Raw genomic sequence first — 19,992 nt, 5'->3', positions numbered from 1 at the left:
GGGAGGGGGAGGGAGAGCAGAGCGGGAGCCCGACTCCCAGCTGCTCCGGGAAACACAAAGGCCGCATGCTCAGGCATTGGTAATTCTGAGCTGCCCCTCTTAACTCCCCTCTCTCTCTCTCCAGGTTTTCAGAAAAGTTGGAAAGAAAGGTTGCACTGACCACGCTTTCTTCCCACTCTCAGCGCCCGACTCTGCTGTCTCCATGGCTGCAGCCACGCCCCCGGGGCGGGGAAATCACCCTTCTTTCCCGGGATCCACCGGGTGGGCGCGGGGGCGGGGTGCGGGGAGCCGCCCGCAGCCTGGCGGTCCCTGTGCGCTCGAGAAGCGAATGGCGCAAACCTGCCCTGGGGAGGAGGAGAGAGGGGAGCGTTCGTCTCCCAGCCGTGGGTCCTCCCAAAGCACAAATGGGAGCCGTTTGATGTTTTAATTTTTTTTTAAAGCAGTTATTCAGAAGTGGCAATTCCATTTATTTAGAATCTGTGAGCTGCCCCGAGGGAATGGTGGATGACAGGACAGGGCTTGAGGGGAGAATTCACTGACTGAAGCCCACGCTGTGATTGACTGGCCCAGGGTCAGCTCCCAGACAAAGGCTGCTCCACCTGGACTTCCCTACGTGACACCCTTGCCCAGGAAGGCCAGGGCACTGTAAAAAGAGAGTGCAGAGAGGGCTCCCAGCAGAAATCCCATTTAGCCTCCATCTAAGGGTGTGTATTTGTTTCCTGAGGCTGCGTAACAAGTCACCACACACGTGGGGGCTTAAGACAACAGAGGCATCTCTCACAGTTCTGGAAGGCAGAAGTCAAAGTCAAGGTGTCAACAGAGCCGTGCTTCCTCCAGAGGCTTGAGGGGAAGTCTGGGGCTTGGCTCATCTGGCTTCTGGTGGCTGCCAGCGTTCCTCATCAGGGGCCTTTGTCACTCCAGCCTCTTGCTACCTTCACACGGTCCTCTGTTGTGTGTCTGTCTGTGTCAAAACTCCCTCTGCCCCACTCCCAGAAGGAGCCATGTGATTGCATTTAAGGTCCACCTGGGTAATCCAGGGTACGCGCCTCCTCTCAGACGTCGTAATCACATCTTTTGTAATGTGAGGCAGTAGTCACTGGTCCCCGCAGTTAGGATGTGGGTGTACCGTGGGGGCAGGGCGGGGGGGGGACAAGGTACATAGCAAGTCATGTCACAGGAGATTCTCCACGTTCATAGCAATATTACTCACAAAAGCCAAAACATGGAAGCAACCCAGGGGTCCACTGATGGATCCATAAATAAACAAAAGGTGGTACATCCATACAATGGAATATTATCCAGCCTTTAAAAAGGAAGGCAGGGGAGGATATAGCTCAGAGGTAGAGTGTGTGCTTAGCATGCGTGAGGTCCTGGGTTCAATCCCCAGTACCTCCATTAAAAAAAAGAAAAGAAGGCAATTCTGACACACGCTACAACATGAGGGAACCTCACTGATGTTATGCTAAGTGAAATAAGCCAGTTGCAAAATGATAAATGCCGTATAATTGCACTTAGATGAGGTACCTAGCATAGTCACATTCATCAGGATCGAAAGCAGAATGGTGGTTGCCAGGGCTGGTGGAAGGGGGGATGGGGACATGATGTTTCATGGGGACAGAGCTTCTATTTTACAAAAGAGAATATTCTAGAGATTGGTTGTACAACAATGTGAATGTCCTTAACAATATTGAACTATGTGTTTAAAAGTGGTTGGGATGGTAAATTTTATGTTATGTGCATTTTCATACTTTAAAAAATGTTTTAATTAGAATAAATTTACCACAACACAGAAGTATGCATGCCAAGGGTGAATGAGGGACATTAAGCTACACTAAGTGAAATATGCCAGGCTGAGAAAGACAAATACTGTATGGTCTCATATACGGAATCCAAAAAATAAAACAACACTTCATAGATACAGAGACATACTTCATAGACACACTGGTAAATTCTGTAGGAGTTCACAGGAGAAAGAGACCATTTGGAGGTGGGATGGTCAGGGAGGGCTTCCTGGAAGAAGTGGGCCTTGAGCAAGATTAAATTTAAATAGTAAGGGAGAGAAGAGAGGACGGTGTGGGCACAGATTTGGAAATAGAAATGAGATCAGTATTTACTTTGATACAAGTAGATTGAGCGGAAATGAGTGCTTTTGGAGGGAATTGGGCAAAAGTGAGGTTGGAGAGGTAAACTGGGCCTAGATTCAAAGAGGAGCTTAAATACCAGACTGGCATTTACAACTTGGTACCATGTAGGAGGTTATTGTAACAATTCACAGGTGAGAGAATGAGGATCTGAAATGAACGCAGAGAACATTCACTTTGTGCCAGGCACTTGCTCAAAGCACCTCACGCAGATCAGTATTATTTCATTAAATCTCGTAGCAGCCTGTGAAGGTATATGGTCATCATCCCCATTTTGCAGGTGAAGAAACTGAGGAACAGAGAGGTCAAGTAACTTGCCCGAGATTCTGTAAGAAAGATGGATACGTTCACTGATGGACTTAACGGATCAAGGTGGGTGGGAAGGGGGCGTGCAGAATGATTGCCAAGTTTTTTAGAGTGAGTGACTCGACCCTTGAGAAGGTTGGGCAGGTTTTAGGGAAGGAAGGAACTCAATTTAATAATCCATTTTAAGAATAGAGAATCATATTTTAGGGCAGGAGTTTGGTTCATCAATCTAGTTCATCACTGATTAGATGAGAACCCTGAGGCTCAGAGAAGTTAGACTTTGTCCAAGAGCACCCTTCTGGTATGTATCCCTGGCAAGTGCAAAGTGATAGTGGAATATGTCAGGGGTGGTAAAAATATTCTGCGGAGAATTGGAGAGGGGCCGGGGACCACCTCATCCTCTATGGCTCTCCTCGGGCTTTGCCTGAACAGCTCACAAAATCGCCTGGAAGAGTCATCGTCATGAGAATGTGCCCTGAGCACTTTATAGCCATATGCCCGTGTGAAGTGTTCTTTGGATTGTTACCATCCAATCATGTCCCACCTCAGAAGGCAGTGTAGACAGGCCTGCTCTGAACCCTTTGTGCTGGTAGGTGCTGGGTTTCCCACTGGAATAGTCCAGAGCCCTTGGGAACTCCGATCTGGGAGGCTGAGTCACAGAGTCTGTAAATAAAGAGATTCTATCTGTCAGATGTAAGGAGGAATAAAAGCTTAGAAGGACAAATGGAAAAAAAAAAATCTGAGACAGAAAAAGAAAAGGAAAAAAGCTGTTGAGTGAACAAAGTTAATTACAGGCTGAGAGGAAGTCAGTCTTAAATGGTGCGACCTCGTGGGGCCGGTATGGCGCCAGTGACCCAGAACAGGCTGTTTCTAACCCAAGACGCACAGGACATGCCTTGCTCACATGGGCACTGAGGCCCCGGCCAGGCTTGTCCCATGGAACTTGACTGGACTCCCGGCTGCCTGGCTGGCCTCCCTCCCAGCCCGATCCTGCAAAGCCCCACCAATGTTTACAGCACAAGTAACTGGCAAATTATAATCAGCAGATTCTGTAAACATCCCTTCGTAGTGCATAATACCATAAAGTTTCTGCTTACCCCGCAACGTTCACCAAATGAGCTTAAGAAATGTCCGAAACGATGTAATTCATTAATCACCATCTCCTCTAGGTAGGACTGTCTTAGTTTGCAAGATCAGGAATCGCAGGCTGATGCCTTCGATGGTTTGAAACCTACCATACAGGGAATTACAGATTGGGTGCCTGAATCAGTCAGGATAAGCCAGGTTATGCTGTGATGACAAACAAACCCCAGCGTCAAGGTGACTTAACGATGTTTATTTCTCACTCATGCCACGCGTCCGTCAGGTGGGTGGCAGACCTCAGGCCAGTCAGTGGAAGAAAGAGCGTGCCTGTTAAAGGGACTTCAGATTCAGCAGTTCTAACCTCAGTATCTTCTGGCATCTGTCATTTCCCCCTTCGATGCCTGTGCTTCCCCGTGTGGAAATCGTGGGTCATTAATGTAGACTTTTCTTTATTGAGAGTGGTGCGTGGGATCCGTAGTAATTGTTGTATGAAGTAAAGGGATTAACCTTTTGTAACATTTTTTTAACCAAAACATGCATCCAAGTAGGTGCTATCCTTGAAAAGAGTCAGTGGGAGATGGTAAAGTTTATTCGAGAGATGCTGCTATGGCTTACGTTACTGAACGCAAGTTCCTGTGCCCGATGCACGTGAGGCCAAGCAAACAAAAACATCTGAGTCTGGAGCAGAGAAAGGTTCATCCCAAGGCTGAGCAAGGAGAACCAGTGGCTCCTGCCTTAAGCCGCGCCCCCGCCGTAGACTCCCCAGAGGGTTTCAGCTGAGCATTTCTAAAGGCCAGCTGAGAGAGGGGCGGGCCAAGGTCGTGATCAGCTGTGCACAGTTCTCTTGATTGGTTGATGGTGATCAGTCCTCAGGCACCAGAAGGTCTGGGGGTTCTGTGCTCCTGATCATCAAGTAGTTAATTTCTTCCACTTGGGGGTGGTTTTTAACATCTGGAAAACTCAGGAAATCTGCATAAGTTACTATTATCTGGGTCCTTCAGAGAGGAGCTACAGAGGATATAGGGGAGGGGTCTGTCCAAGGAAAGCCCTATAGGGTCCCACTCAGTTACACTCAGAGCCTTCTAGTTGCTTTTGGTGTATGAGTCACCAAGAAAAAATGGTATTTTACTATAGAAATTCCAGTATAAAAAGGATTGTGGTAACAGGCTAAGTCATAGTGGTATGTCACCATGGAGAGGCCAAAAGTCAGTGTCCATGAGGCTCCTAGGGTGGCATCCATTATTCTGGTGAATCCTTCAGCATGTCAAATCAGTTCCCTAGCTCTGCAGCTCAGAAACCTGATTTTTCATCCTTGGTTGAAGACTCACATTAACCAAGTTCAAAGTACCAGATGTATAAATCAGTACCAATACATAAAATATGAATGTACTGGTTTCAAGTAAGTGACACAACTCTTACCCAGGGCAGAGACAGAGACCCCAGGGCTCACGAACCCAGGAAGTAGAGACCACAGAGGTGAGACAGCAGAAGGGTTGTTCAAGTGGCCTGTGAGGCCAGTCTGACTTCATTTGGAATCATGGCTTTGCTGGGAGGCAGCCTGCATGACATCTCCAAGTCTCAGCACCATCACTGGCAGAGGAATGACAGTCTTATTTTAGATGATAATGTGGTCATGTAGGAGACTGCTCAGCACTGTGTGTAGGACATGGGCCGTATGTAGGACCTCAGCAAGTTCTTTGGAAGGCATGGGATTAGAAGAAGGGGAGTTCCATAGGTAATAGGAGTGTTTCACATGACTGGCTATGGTAGCCCCATGCCTGCATTTCTGCCATAGAAAAGGCCTTGCCGCTGGGACTCAAATATTCAAAGCCTGTTGGCCAAGACCTCATTTGTTTCCCCAGCTCATTCCCCTTCCCAGATTCCTCTCCATCCCCCACCCCACACACCCTATTCATTCACTGGGCCCATTCTATGAAACCATCACTATTTTTAGTTATATTATAGGTAAACTGTTATTCTAGCCCTGAGAGTAATTTTTTCCTCTTCCTGGGTAAATTTATGTATCCCTGGTTGGTTCCATTGAGATGTTGGCTTTAAAGTTTAACTCTCAAAGAGAAGGGAATCTTATTTCCATCACTTCCAGGTTTGGGCTGGAACCCTCACCATAACCCCTAAGAACCTGCAAAGAATGACTTTATAATTGCACCTCATTTTATGAAACCAGTTTGATCCAGTGTGCTCTCCTCTCCGCCCCATCACCATTCACCAGACTTGACTTCACGTGACTTTTGACATTTGAAAAAAGTCCAGTCTGTTCTGAGCACAAGAAGGCTTATCACCAGTGAGGATGCTTTTACAGATGTGACCCAGGCTTCAAAGGCAAACCCGAAAGATCACCAAAATGTCTGTGCATTTTAGATCCGCTGTGACTGCTGTGGAAGGGACAGCAAGCATTTGGACGGATAAGTTACGGTACTTTGCAGTGTAAAAATCAGCCTGCTACCCTACATTTGGTCACAACGTTTAAACGCTTTGTATCTGGGCAGCCAGGTACCTTCTAGGGGTAGAGGTGATGCTGGCAACATGGCCTGCAGCATCTCATAGCAAACACAGCCTGAGGCTTCAAGAGCCCCCTCACCTTGGATTCTATGTTGTTGTTTATCAGTGATGCTCTGAGATGTGCCACATTCACTCCCAGCCTTCCTCTGTGTAGATTCCTACTCTTTATGAAGGAGCGTCTTACATAAAGTCTTGAATTGCCCATCGGTTACAGAGATTGTGCTTTCACTTCTTCAAATTTTAGTGTGAACTGAAGGATAGACTGTTAGAAGGTGTTGGTTTATCAAGCTGGATTCTCCTGTTGATTTACGTCTTCTGGGGGAAGGAAGCACTGCCCGTGTTTCAGACCCACTCTCGTCGTTTCCAGCTGGTTTCACTGGTAAATTGATGGTGATTGGAGCCTGGAGGCTGCCACCCTGGGAGCCCAGGAGGAGGCAGCAAAGAGGGAACCACACTGTGGCTTTTTGAAATGAACACTAGCTCTTACTCTGTGCATCGAAGGGAGTCTAAGGTCCTGTTGGCAGGTACTACGTGCTGCGTGCTTTCTGTACCTCCTGCAGGATTGGCTAGTGCTTTATACATATTAGACACTCGGTAATGTTTGTTGAATTAAATGGAGTGCACCTGCCTTAGTCCACTTGGGCTGCCATGACAAAACCACAGACGTGGAGGCGGGTGCTTAAACAACAGACACGGATTTTCTCACAGCTCTGGAGCCTGGACGTCCAAGATCTGGGTGCCCGTCTGGTCGGGCTGCAGGGAGGGCTCTCTTCCTGACTTGCAGATGGCAGCCTTCTCACTGTGTCCTCGCCTTGTGGAGAGAGAGCAAGTAGGCTTTCCAGTATCTCTTCTTATAAGGACGCTCATCCCATCATGAAGGCCTGCCCTCTGACCTCACCTAAACCTAATTACCTCTCAGAGGCCCCATCTCCAAATACCATCACTTTAGGAGCTGGTGCTTTAACATATGAATTTGGGAGGAGTGGGCACAATACAGTCCATGGTAGCGCAAAAAAAGTGAAATAAAAAACTAAATTGTCATGCAACTCTCTGCTTCTCTTTTTTACCACCTTCACCATTGCACCCATTCCCCCACCTCTGGCAGCCACCAGTCTGTTCTCTGTATCTATGAAGTGTTTTTTTGTTTGTTTTAGATTCCATATATAAGTGAGACCATACAGTATTTGTCTTTCTCTGCCTGGCTTATTTCACTTGGCATAATCCCCTCAAGGTCCATCCATGTTGGAAACAGCCTAAAAGTCCATCAACAGATGACTGGATAAAGAAGATGTGGTATATTTATACAGTGGAATACTATTCAGCCATAAAAACTGACAACATAACACCATTTGCAGCAACATTGATGTTCCTGGAGAATGTCATTCTAAGTGAAGTAAGCCAGAAAGAGAAAGAAAAATACCATATGAGATTGCTCATATGTGGAATCTAAAACAAACAAAAAAAGAACATAAATACAAAACAGAAACAGACTCATAGACATAGAATACAAACTTGTGGTTGCCAAGGAGGGGGGTGGGAAGGGACAGACGGGGATTTCAAAATTTGTAGATACTGACAGGCGTATAGAATAGATAAACAAGATTATACTGTATAGCACAGGGAAGTATATACAAGATCTTGTGATAGCTCACAGCGGAAAAAAAGTGTGACAATGAATATATGTATGTTTATGTATAACTGAAAAATTGTGCTCTAAGCTGGAATTTGACACAACATTGTAAAATGACTATAACTCAATAAAAAAAGTTTAAAAAATAAAATAAAATTAAAAAATAAAGTACAAAAAAAAGGTCCATCCATGTTGATGTGAATGACAAGATTTCCTTCTTCTTGTGGCTGAATAATACTCAATTGTGTATAAATACCACATTTTCTTTATCCATTCATCCATCGGTGGACACTTAGATTGCTTCCACGTCTAGAGTGTTGTAAATAATGCTGCAGCGAGCATGAGGATGTATATGTCCTTTTGAGTTAATTGTATTTCCCTTCAGATAAATACTCAGAAGTGAAATTGTTCGATCAAATGGTAGTTCTAAAACTGCCATGTAACTCTTGATTCACGTGTTATTCCCCCCTCTTTAATAGAGAAATGCAGCAGTGTAACCACCAGAACAGGAAATATTCTCAGGAAATGTGTGTGTGTGTGTGTGTGTGTGTACATATATATATATGTTTATACATATTTTTTATTGAAGTATAGTCAGTTTACAATGTTCTGTCAATTTCTGGTGTACAGCACAGTGCTTCAGTCATACATGAACATACATATATTCGTTTTCATGTTCTTTTTCACCATAAGCTACTACAAGATATCGAATATGATTCCCTGTGCTATACAGTATAAACTTACTTATCTATTTTAGTATACCAGTCAGTATCCGCAAACCTTGAACTCCCAATTTATCCCTCCCCAGCCCAGGAAGTGTATATTACTGTGCATAAATGCACACACATGTACACACACACACATTGTCTCTTCTCTAATCTGTTTTTGCTCTGAGCTTGGAGACATCCAGCGAGTACACCTGGAACAGAGTGGCTGTCGTAAAGTCCGTGCGTCTGCACATACCTCACCCGGGAGGCAATGAAGAAATAACTGTTCCCTTTTAGGCCCATATCTCCATCCTCAGCCTTTCCCTCCTCCCCAGCCTCTGAGCCTGGAGGTCTGCAGTCATCTCAGCAGTGACAGACCAGAGTGACTGATGTATTGATAATGCAGACAGCTGCAATGACTTCATGCCTAAAGCTCGGGCACCCTCCTTTAGATGGGCAGAGATGTCTAGGAAAGAGTTCTTGATGAAAAACATTCTTAGGAAAACTGTTCTCCTTTGGAAAGGCAAATTTTCAGTTTATTTTTTAAATACTATTTCCAAGACCCTTTGGCCTTGATTTTAGCATTTCTTGCAGGAAGGTACTTTTATTGCTTGCATTTTAAATTATGGGAGCATATAGAGTGGTCTAGGGCAGTCTCTGGAGCCAGGATTCACATCCCAGCCCCAATACTTAAACAACACTTTATCTTTGGGCTCCTGTTTCCTCCCTGTACAATGGGGTTAATAATAGAACCACCTAATAGGGCTGTGATGAAAGTTAAAGAAGGTGATGTTTGTAAAGTGCTTGAAACAGGGCCTGGCACATAGCTAATACTATATAAGTGTATGTTAAATATATATATTTATTATCATGTTCTACAATAAGTCAATTATAGTAGCATAATTATAGTATTATATAACATGAATGTGTTATACAACATATGTTTGATATATGTCATAGTAATACATTTATTGCATACATGTGTGTGTATATATTTATATATTTGTTAAACAAGACATCTGCCTGTCTGTTCAATATAAATGTTCTATGTGGGGAAGGAGGGCTGTGGGGTTTGACAGCCGTGCCAGTGATCAAGTACCATCTGTTGATATGACAAACTACCAGGAAACAGGGCAGAAGGTCTCAATCCACTGGTGGCCCTGTCCTCACTGTCTACTCCTTTGGGTTTTATAAAAGCCATTTGTAAGGACTGTCTTGAGCTTTGAGACATTCCCTTCAAAAAATTGTGTAAACCTGAGATTGCACGTTTTAGGGAAAGTAAACTCTCATCGCTTACTCTTTTTCCGCTTTGTTCTCCCTCCAGCCCAAGCTTTTGGCCAAGGAGCTGCTTGACCTCGTGGCATCTCATTTCAATCTGAAGGAGAAGGAATACTTTGGAATAGCCTTCACAGATGAGACGTAAGTGCCCCCACGCGCTCACAGAACCTGAAGGGAGAATACAGAACCCGAAATCGCACTGTCTCAACTGTCAGCAGTGAAGGCAGCTGCAGGCCGCTTGGGTCTTGTGGTTCAGGGTCAGTCCCAGTTCATCATCTGAATTTCAAAGGCCTTGTGATCATGCCTGGAACGGCCAAAGGATATAATTAGGGTGATGCTAATATTATGAAATTATTAGGTAAACTAGTTCTTATAATCAAGCCGGCTTGTGTTCAGAACCGAATGTTTATTTTTTTAAAAAAGTGGATTTGTATGGGTTTTGTTTTCTATTAAAGTTAAATGAAAACTTCTGGAAGTGAAACATTTCTCTCCAGTGTTAGAATAACAATAGCGGGAAGTGAATTTGATGATAAATTTAAAATGTAAGGTATCTGTGCAGTTTCACTGTCGACGCTGAAATAGAATATAAAAAATCGAAAATTCCGATCACACACCTGATGAAAAGTACCTTGGCTTTCCGCTTGGCTCTATACTGTGTTTTGTAACACAAGTAAGGAATATCTTTACTAAAGTTTCAATTTCCTTCTTAATACACTGTCAGCAAAAGAGTACAGTGAACACCTGCACAGATTCCTAGATAAAAATAAGCTGTTCTAAGCAAATGTTTCACAATTTTCTTTCCTCTGTGTACACACATACACTTGGTCGCACACACACTCCTCCAAGTCTTTAGAATTACAGAGATGGCTTTCTAAAGTTCTCATGAGTCAGGGTTAGGTTAGTGGCTGGACAAGATGGCACAGGGAGCTTATGCTCCATCAATCAGATGGTACCATTGAGGCAGGACAAGCTCAGAAGCAAGGACCAGAGGCATCCACATTGGTCAGTAGGAGAAATGATCAGATGTTCTGTGTGAGGAGCCTCCAGGAGCTGCAGACAGACAGCGTGGCCCTAGGGTTTAGTGTCTAGGTCGGGACCCTGTATGTGAAGGGGATGTGAATCAGGACTGTCTTGGGCAAACTGGGCAGATGAGCGCCCTCTAAATTAGTGACCTTTCAGGTGGTGGTGTGATCAGGGAACCACACTGGGAGGAGAGCCACCCTGCCTCAAGAAAGCCTGGAGTAACAGGCCAGCCCCCAGCCCTGGGCCCATAGTGCACTGAGCCAGGGGGGAGGCTGGAGTGGTCGCTTCTAGAAAGAGCGCTTTGCCGGCAAATGGGATCAGGGCTGTGAGCTGGAGGGCCGTGGTGGGAAGGAGCCAGCAGAGTCATTAAAAAATGCTCTAGGACAAATATACATCAAGAATAACTCCTTTCACAAATGCAGATGTTTTCTACCCTTTCTCCTGAGAATCCCTGTAAACCCCGTCCATTGCTACTCATACATTTTTCACTAATTAGAAGGAAACGAGAGTTTCAATGAATCATACCGCATTATTCACATTTCCCAAGTACGTTTATTCTTATAAAAGATGCAGTGAACTCAAGCTGAGTCCCGATTACACTTCCCTTTTGAATGAACAGGAGTCAGAATGAGCTGGTTGTCCTGGGCCAAGGAGGAGGAAGTCACCTGCTGAAGGTTTCAGACCACAGCCCTGACAGCACCAGCCAGAAGGCAGTGAGTGTCAGGGAGAAAGCTGCTCTCCTCCCAGAAGAGAGCCGAGCAGCAAAAGCGCACAGCGTTGTTCACCTGTCCCGTCAAAGGGAGGCTGTCAGCTCCAGGTCTGGGTGCTCCTGGTTCTCTGGTCTGGCTGGAGAAGCATGTGTATGCGGCCAGGCTGGAGGAAAGGGTCCCTCTCCCTGGACTGGTGGAGCTAGCAGCTGGAGAGCCCTGTGGGGGACAGTGGGAAGAGGATATGACCCGTCTTCCGGCATGGTCCAGAGGAAGAGCGGTCGTCGCCATCCTCTTCACCCAAGTCTGGGTGGGCAGGTTCCCACCCTGTGGGAGTGGCAGGCAGCCAGCCAAGATCAGTGCAAAAGACCTACACCTGGCAGATGGTTCCTGGCGAAGAGGTGGCAGGTGGGTGTGACTCACCGGGAAACAATGAGTGTCAGGGGCCCCGAGGAAATCGGGAACCAGGCCTCCCAGCAACCAGGACGAGGAGACAGAAGCAAGTGGGGGCAGGGGGTGGCTGTGACTCAGGGCAGAGTCCGTCATGGACTGACAACACCTGGGGCCAAAGGCGTTGGCTGGTGACCTCTCTGGTCATCTGAACTTTTCTCCTTTTCCTGGTGGTAAAGGGGTGAATGAAAGCTGTCACCACAACACGGTGCCTGTTGGGGAGGCTTGGTCCAGGGCAGCGATCGTATATCAGTAACCGCCAGCCTTACCGTGTGATCCCCCAGCCCTCACACTGATCATTTAATAACTGTGATTTAATAGCTGTGTTTTCAAATTATGCGTGTGCATTGTGTCATGGTGTGTGTGTGTGTGTGTGTGTGTGATTTCTGCAGGTGCTACGCTCTGCATCATTTATAATAAAATGCAAGCGAATTTTCATCCTTTATTGCAACTCATGGTATACCCCATGTATTTGCCTGTTTCCTAATGCAAATCAAACAAGACTAACTTAGACGGTGCTGTAAGCTGTAAAATGCTGCACAGGTGTTGGCAGCTGTGTTACCATCCCTAATAGCAGAATATGAGACTCTGAGGCCATACGTGATCAACGAGTCTTTCAGTATGAATTGCTGTTGATGACATTTTGTGGGATCTGGATGGGCCTGGAGAAGAGAAATACAAAGCAGAATGTACACAGGAAATTGGAAGATTCTCCAAGCCTGTCCTCACCCCTAAGTCATATTCATTAATAGTGTCCAAGGCCGCAAGGATATTTTTTTTTCTATTGTTAGTTAATCAGTTTGTCAGGATTAATACTGGCTCCACCTTCTCTTTTTTAATTTAATTTTAAAAACGTTTTATTTTGAAATAGTTAGATCTACAGAAAAGTTGCAAAGATGGTACAGAGAGCTGTCACATACCCCTAGCGTTAATATTCCTACCAACCATGTTAATAATTATCAAAACTAGGACGTTAACATGGGTGCTGTGTTAGTAACTGAACTACAGACTTTACTCAGATTTCACCGGTTTCACCGTGAATGTGTTTTTCTGTCCCCGGATTCAGGTGCATTTAACCCCTTTCATTTTTAATAGCTCCGCACTAATAAAAGGAGATAGACAGGCATACCTCGTTTCATGGTGCTTTTCATCACTGACTTTGTAGATACTGTGTTTTTTGCAAATTGAAGGTCTGTGGCAACCCTGCGTCGAGCAAGTCTATGGGTGCCGTTTTTCCAACATCATTTGCTTATTTTGTGTCTGTGTGTCACGTTTTGGTAGCTGTTACGATACTTCAAACTTTTTCATTATTATTATATTTGTGATGATGATCACAGATCAGTGGTCTTTGATGTTACTATTGCAAAAGAGATTACAACTCCCTGAAGGCTCAGGTGATGGGTAGCATTTTTTAAATTAAGGTATGTACGTTGGGTTTTTCTTTTTAGACATAATGCTATTATACCCTTAATAGACTACAGTATAGTATAAGTGTAATTTTTATATGCACTGGGAAACCAAAAAATTATGTGGCTTGCTTTATTGTGATATTCACTTTGTTTCAGTGGTCTGGAACCAAACCCACAGTGTCTCCACGGTCTGCCTGCAGATGGGTGTCTGTGACTGATCCGAACTGTGCAGATACATACAAACACACTTTGGCAGTCTTTAAAACATTCTGAAGCAAAGTAAGAGCCTAGTATAAATTTGATCTTAAAATAATAGTTAACATTGTGCTACAGACATGGGCCTCAACGTTGGCTCCACATTGGAGTCACCGAGGACATTTTATAAAAGGCTGATGCCTGGGACCTCCCCGCAGAAATTCCGATTTAATTGGTCTGGGTGTGGCCTGAGCATCAAGGCTTTTGAAAGCTCCCCAGTTGATTCTTGTACGGAGCCAAGTTTGAAAACCCTTGTTGTAGAGAAAAGAGAATGTTGGAGTAATTTCCTCTGCTCCCTCCCTCCAGACCAAAGAAGAGAAGCTGAGTTCACTCAAACTTTGAATATTTGGGGCCAATCATGGCACATGCCAGGAGCCCAAAGTTATAAACCCTCCCCATTTCAGACTCTGGAAACCTGACTATTGGAGAACGAAGTCAGAAGTTCAGATTTAGTGTTTCCTTGAATATAAAAAGAGTAACTGAGATTTTCATTTATCAAACATTGATATCCTTTGCTGGATGAAAGTTATTTTTACATTTTATTGTTGAAATATTTCTACTGCTGCTTCAACACCCAAGTTGATTTTTTTTCCCAAAGCTCCTGGTCCTGACTGTATAATTTAAATCAATAAAGCCCTATTTTTAGTTATCTGATCCATTCTCAATCATAATTTCTGTTTCCTCTATTGATTTCTTTAAAAAAAAGTTTTATTGAGGTTGTAATTGACATACGAAGGTGCACATATTTAAAGTGTACCTTTCAGTCAGTTTGGACATCTGCAAACATCTAAGTTTTTAATTTTTAAAATTAAAAAAAATTGTTGACAGAGGATCTCATCATCAAAAGCCATAACTAACCAACTTGGAGACTATTTAGCAGAAATAGTCAACCACACCCCAAGAAGCTTGGTTAGCCATCATTGCACGTTGCAAGAGCCACATACGGTTAGAACGTATTTTCATGTGCCAATTAAGGAAATGAGTAGTTCTTATTTAATTACATGCATACATGTCAATGAGTAACCTCTTATTTAATTACAGACCCCCTTCGAAATTTAAGAAGTTACATTCCCTCCTCTCCGCAAACGTTTATACACAAAGTAATTTATGCTTCAGTTTCAGAGGGTTTGCAGACACTCTGAAGCCGGAATCTAAGTTTAAGAACTAATTAAGGATTTTTTTTTTAACAACATGCTGTGTCTTAATTAATCGAGTCATTCATGGGGAGTGTGATTTATCCGGATAATTAAGGTCCAGAATGCCCCCAACTCACTGGAAATGCATCTGTAGCCCCAATGCCAGGATGATGGGGGGACTCCTCTGCTCTGTGGCTCCTTGGGCCCCGCGTCCCTTGACTAGAAGCAGGACTAGCCTTGGCCGAGACATCTGGAAAGGGCCTCATTGATGAGACTTCCCTGTCCCAAGCTGATCTACAATTGAAACGCTAGAGTGGAAAAGCAGTTTTCCAATTGCAGAAGAAGCCACCGCAAGAGGCAGCTCTGGGAAAGTAACATCTAGAAGTAGGTTTGGGGTTTCCATTCCTTAAATGCTCTGTGCTGTGAGACGGAGGAGAGAAGATCGCTGGCTACAACCTCTGTGCCTGGGTTGTCGCAGCTGCTTCCGGGCAGGTGGCAGTCAGCCTTCATCACCCCCCCGGAGACGGCCGGTGTAGACCCTCAGACCTTGTGGCACACAACAGCGCCTTCCTGTTCAGTAACCAGAGAAGGGCTTTGGCACAACTCTTCCTGTGTGCGGCTAGGACAAATCAGAAAAGAACGAGGCCACCAGAGGAGGCCTTAGGGATCCAGACTTATCTCCTGACCTTTTCCTTCCCAGAGCAGGCGGTACAGGGGAGCTCGTATCCTGGGCCAGGCGAGCAGAGTGAATTCTCCCCAAATACGGAGATCGTTTAGTTAGAGCAGGAGCGACGTCTGCACGTGGAGGGCAGTCGCCGACCCGACGGCAGCGTTGCTCTGTGGGGCTTATCTGAAGCTGATGTATTTGCTTCTTAGCAAGTGTTTTCTTAGTATCCACCATGAGGCCTGGAGAGACAAAAGTAACTGGCCTTTGACCCCTCGTAGAGCTTGTTTTTACTTGAGGTGGTTAAGCGTTAAGATACAGTGTAGAAGGTGCTATGAAAGAAAATTTGGAATAGCCTTAAGAGGACATAGTGGAGCAAACAATTTCTCCATATAATAAAAAATTAAAGGCGTGAATACACATGGGCAAAATAGCCCATGATTTAGGCATCTGGGCTCCCCAGTACATGCCTTACCTTAACCTGTGTGTGGCGCTCTCTCGCAGGCGCTGTCTCTCACGTGCGCTCTCACTCACACGCTCACATACCTAAAAGCCCCTGTTCGAGGGATTCTAGCTAAGTCAGCGTCCCTGAGCTGTCCATGACGAGCAGGCATACTTCCAATTCAAAGACCCTGAAAAGCGAAACCTTCTATGTGAAGGCCTCCCCTTCACCCCTCTCCATCCAGTGATGTCTGTAAGAATTTCATCCTCTTGCTTTGGCTTCCTTGGGGAACTCAATCCATACGCATCAGCTACCTACAATAAAAAGCCTCTAAAAGGCACAGAATACGATTCTCCCCTGGGGTCTAAAAAGTGATGGTTCAGACAGGTTTATCACATAGCACCCCCACCCCGGGAACTCTCTCTGAACAAAGCTCTCCTTAAGGCCATTTCTGTTTAAGGTGCCAATGCTTGGACCAAAAATCTGTTTGTATTATACGTAGAAGCTCAAAGCAATCTGTGACATAAATGCATCCAATTTCTGTTGCCTGGAAGCAATTGCATATTTATGACTGACCTCACGGTTTTACCTATTGCTACCATAGACCAAATGGGTGTTATCTTGCTGGCTTTAAAGACAGTCATCAGTCAGGCAATGACAAAAGTACTCTGAGTGTGTGCTGGGACTTCTTCTGTTTTTCGGGTTTTTTTTTTTTTTTTTTTTTTTGCTTTGTTATCGGCAAATGCACTGATGTGAATTCTCAAATGAAAAATCAATGAGCTAATGAAAACTAAGCTATCAGGCCTGTCTTAGTTAAACTGTGGAGAGAAAATGCTTCTTTTCTCTATCCTTCGCTTCCCATCCCACCCCAGCTTAAAGGGGGAAGAAGAGTTTAAGGCAGAGACTGGATGTCGAGACTAGGAGGTGTTCCGTGGAAGAGACAAAGTCCCAGACGGTGGGGCACCGTTTGTAGCGTTGGCTTAGGGAGCGTGACTCTGAACTCAGCACGATGAATGGGAAATACTTCAGTGAGCCGAAAGTGGCGGCCTCAAGACTGGAGCTCCCAGTTTGCTTTTTAATCCAGCTCTTAGCTTTTGCCCAAATATTGAGCAGTTGTGACGGGGGACCTGGGGCGGGTCTCTTGTCCCTCAGGCTTTCCCTTTGTAGCTGCCGTGAGTGGAGAGATGCTTTTTACAAGCACATAAAGTGGAAGGAGCGACTTCCTTCCCCCTGAGGGTCCCAGGACTCCAGGTGCACAAAGCCCACCTCTCCACAGATATCAGCTCCCTGCCTGTGTGTGTGTGTGTGCACATGTGTGTGTGTGTGTGTGTGTGTGTGTGTGTGTGTCAGAAGTGGGGTTGAGGGATTCAAGTAGGGGAAGTGGAAGAGGAAATTCATTTTCCTCTGAGGCCAACTATGCAATTCAGGGAGGATTCTGGCCTCCTGTTCTTTCTCCTTTTTGATCGTTTTCTTGCTTTCTAGTCATGTCATGGGCGATAAATGCTAAACCAATACATAGCTGGGAACCAAGGAATTTCCAGTTAAATACAGTCATCTCTAAGATGTCATTCTTGTAAAAAGTTTAGTGTGGGGAATGAAATTCCCTGGAGAGGGAGGCCCCACCCATTTATCTGCCCTCTAATAACATGGATGAAGAAGATGGGCAGTGAGCAGACCTAGCAAAGTGGAGCCACGTGACGTCCGTGTCTGAGTCCCTTCAAGCAAAAGGTCCCCCTTGCAGGTTCTCTGCCAAGTGAATTACGGCCCCCAGAAGCCAAGTTGAACATCCAGCAGTCTGAGTGCTCAGAAATGCTGTGCCCTCGGGGTGGGATGAGGTTTTCTCAATCCTGGCCCGTTGACAGGTCTTAAGGGCACGTGTAGAACATTCCATCTCTCAGTTCCTCCTTTATTCTTTGAGCTTGGAGCTGGAGGGGAATATCCGTGCCCCCCTTTTAGTCTATTTCAGAAGACGATCATGAAAAGGTTACTCCCAGCAGACTCTTGACCAAGAATTATTAAATAAGGCAAAAGATCTACAATTGAAATCTACATGGTCATTGGGTGCATTTCGGTTCTGAGGCTTCGTAGATCCTGTATGTATTTGGCATTGTTAATTACAGGGCCAAACAAAGAGCCAAAGTTGCTTCTGTCCCCTCCGTGCCCCTGACGTCATGCCCTGAACCACTCCCTTTATATAACTGTCTCACCCCAAGCCAGGCGTCCCCTGTCCTTAATCACACCTGGACCAGGTACCAGCCAGCCAGGGACAGCCCCATGCCTCAGGGCCCCCCAGAATCATTCAGAGTAGCCAGTCCTAAGCTGTCTTCCGTGCCTTTTCCATGAAAACCCCACGACGTCTCTGGCCTGTGTCTTCCCCATAGTCCTTTCTGCCTCACGATCAACACTGGTGCTTCTCCTGGCGGCCCTGTGTGGTGTGAGTGCCTCTCATTTCTAGGCAGCTGTGAGGAACAGGAAACTTTCCTTTCAACGGCATTGACCTCCCTGTATTGTTACTCAGGTCACTTTTATAGATTAAGATCTCGGTGTAAATCGATTGCTTTTGGAGACGGTCATCCAATCGATGAGCAAGTGCGTCCGGGCCTCTGATGTTTGCCAAGCACTGTGCTAAGTTCTGGGGATGATGCTTTCCTTTTTAGTGCTGAAAACCTACAACTGAGCTGAAGAGACAGGTCACATTGTAGAAATCATTGCACAAGGCTGTACTAACGCCTTGCACATGACACAAACCAGAAGCCCTGGACACGTTTGAAAGAAATCCCAGGCTTAGGCAATCAAGGAAGACTTCACTCAGAGTAAGACTTGAACTCGGCCTTGAACAATGGCTGGCGTTCAGATAAAGAGGATGGAGAGGCTGTTCCAAGGAAGAGACACAGCGTGATCTGAGTCCTGGCGTGAGTGTGCATATGGCGTGTCTGCAAGAGGCTGCACACAAAGAGGAGCCTGGGAGATAACTGGACACTTTCAGAGGCAAGAAAGAAAGGGCGATGGCTTATTAATCCCAGATAATGAAGTCTCACATCTGTCTTAACATCTCCCACTTAATCAAAAACACACATACTGTTACCGTATAGGGTAGATCCCTCTGTTTTTCAGATGTAAAAATTCTATTGAGGAGAAGTGTGTACGTAGAGTGAGTTCCATGGACTTCGGGAAGTGCAGGCACAGAGCTGTGTTCAGGATGGATGCTGTGAGAATCCAGAGAAGCTGCAACCAGGCTGGTGTGTGGGGTGGGGAGGGTGTCAGGGATGGGTTTCTGGAGGAGACACAGGAGAGTAGGTCTGGAAGGATGGGCCAGACTTCACTGGGCAATGAAAGAGAGGAAGGGCATTCTAGGCAGAGGGAACAGCAGGAGCTAAGTCTCAGAGCATGAAACAGCACGATCCCGTGGGGTCATTATCCGCATCTCGATGTAACCAGACACGAGGGTGGCATCTGGGACTTCTGTTTCCAGACCCTGTGTTCTACAAGACAAGAATTTATCCCACCTTTCTGGAAGATGTAAGTCCAGTTATTTTGCTTAGCAAACTTCTTTCTTCATTCTATACTTCTTACTATACCTTTACTATAGTCAGAGAAGAGGAACTGAACATTAAAGATAAAGTTAATAGAAAAATTTTTTGTCTAGATGAAGATGCTTAGAAGGAGAAAGAGGCCAGAGTTCCTCAGGTGGACACTGTTCCGAAGCAGCCCTCATCCTCACCCCCAGAACCACAGGCTTGGGCTTAATGGAAAGAGGGATTTGTTCTTTTGTACAGAAGGTGCAGTTTGAACAAAGTCTCAAAATGGGGATGGAAGCCTCTGGAATATCTTCCATCTTTCATTATTTGGAGGCTTGGAGGAGCAAACATTTTCATACAATGATGCAACAGCTTTTCTTTAGTAAGTGCCAGCCTTTCCCAAGTGTGTATACATTATAAACATCTGTGTTACACAGCATCAGGCGCCCGAGGAAATGGTGTGCAGTTGTGTCTGTTCAGCATGAGCTTACTAAGCAAAGACGATTATAGGACTCTGAGTCCTCCAGGATGACGCACGGAGATTGGGTAAGGAGAGCAGAGGAGGACAGAGTGGATTCTGCTGCTCATACTTGTTCTTCAAAGATCAGCTTCCTCAACGTGTCTCCAAGGGCCTGGTCACCCTTCTCCAGCCTCATCCCTTTCTACTCACATGACACCAAAGTGCCAGGTTTCTTCTCACCTCAGGGCCTTTGCACATGCTGG

General features: G+C 45.4%; 1 protein-coding gene across 9 annotated transcripts in view; it reads left to right on the top strand.

Annotated features, from left to right (window-relative positions):
* FRMD4A (FERM domain containing 4A) overlaps positions 1–19,992 on the top strand; it is a 577,190-nt gene that overhangs the window by 432,390 nt on the left and 124,808 nt on the right. For all 9 annotated transcript variants that reach the window (XM_064479529.1, XM_064479532.1, XM_064479533.1 and 6 more), the window contains one exon: positions 9,712–9,806. In XM_064479529.1, coding sequence (XP_064335599.1) covers positions 9,712–9,806 — 95 coding nt within the window. The remainder of the gene's footprint in view (positions 1–9,711; positions 9,807–19,992) is intronic.

The sequence above is a fragment of the Camelus dromedarius genome, chromosome 26 (assembly GCF_036321535.1).
Source record: "Camelus dromedarius isolate mCamDro1 chromosome 26, mCamDro1.pat, whole genome shotgun sequence".
NCBI classification, from domain to species: domain Eukaryota; kingdom Metazoa; phylum Chordata; class Mammalia; order Artiodactyla; family Camelidae; genus Camelus; species Camelus dromedarius.
Note: the sequence above shows the minus strand (reverse complement) of the source record. Positions and strands in the feature narration are given on the sequence as shown.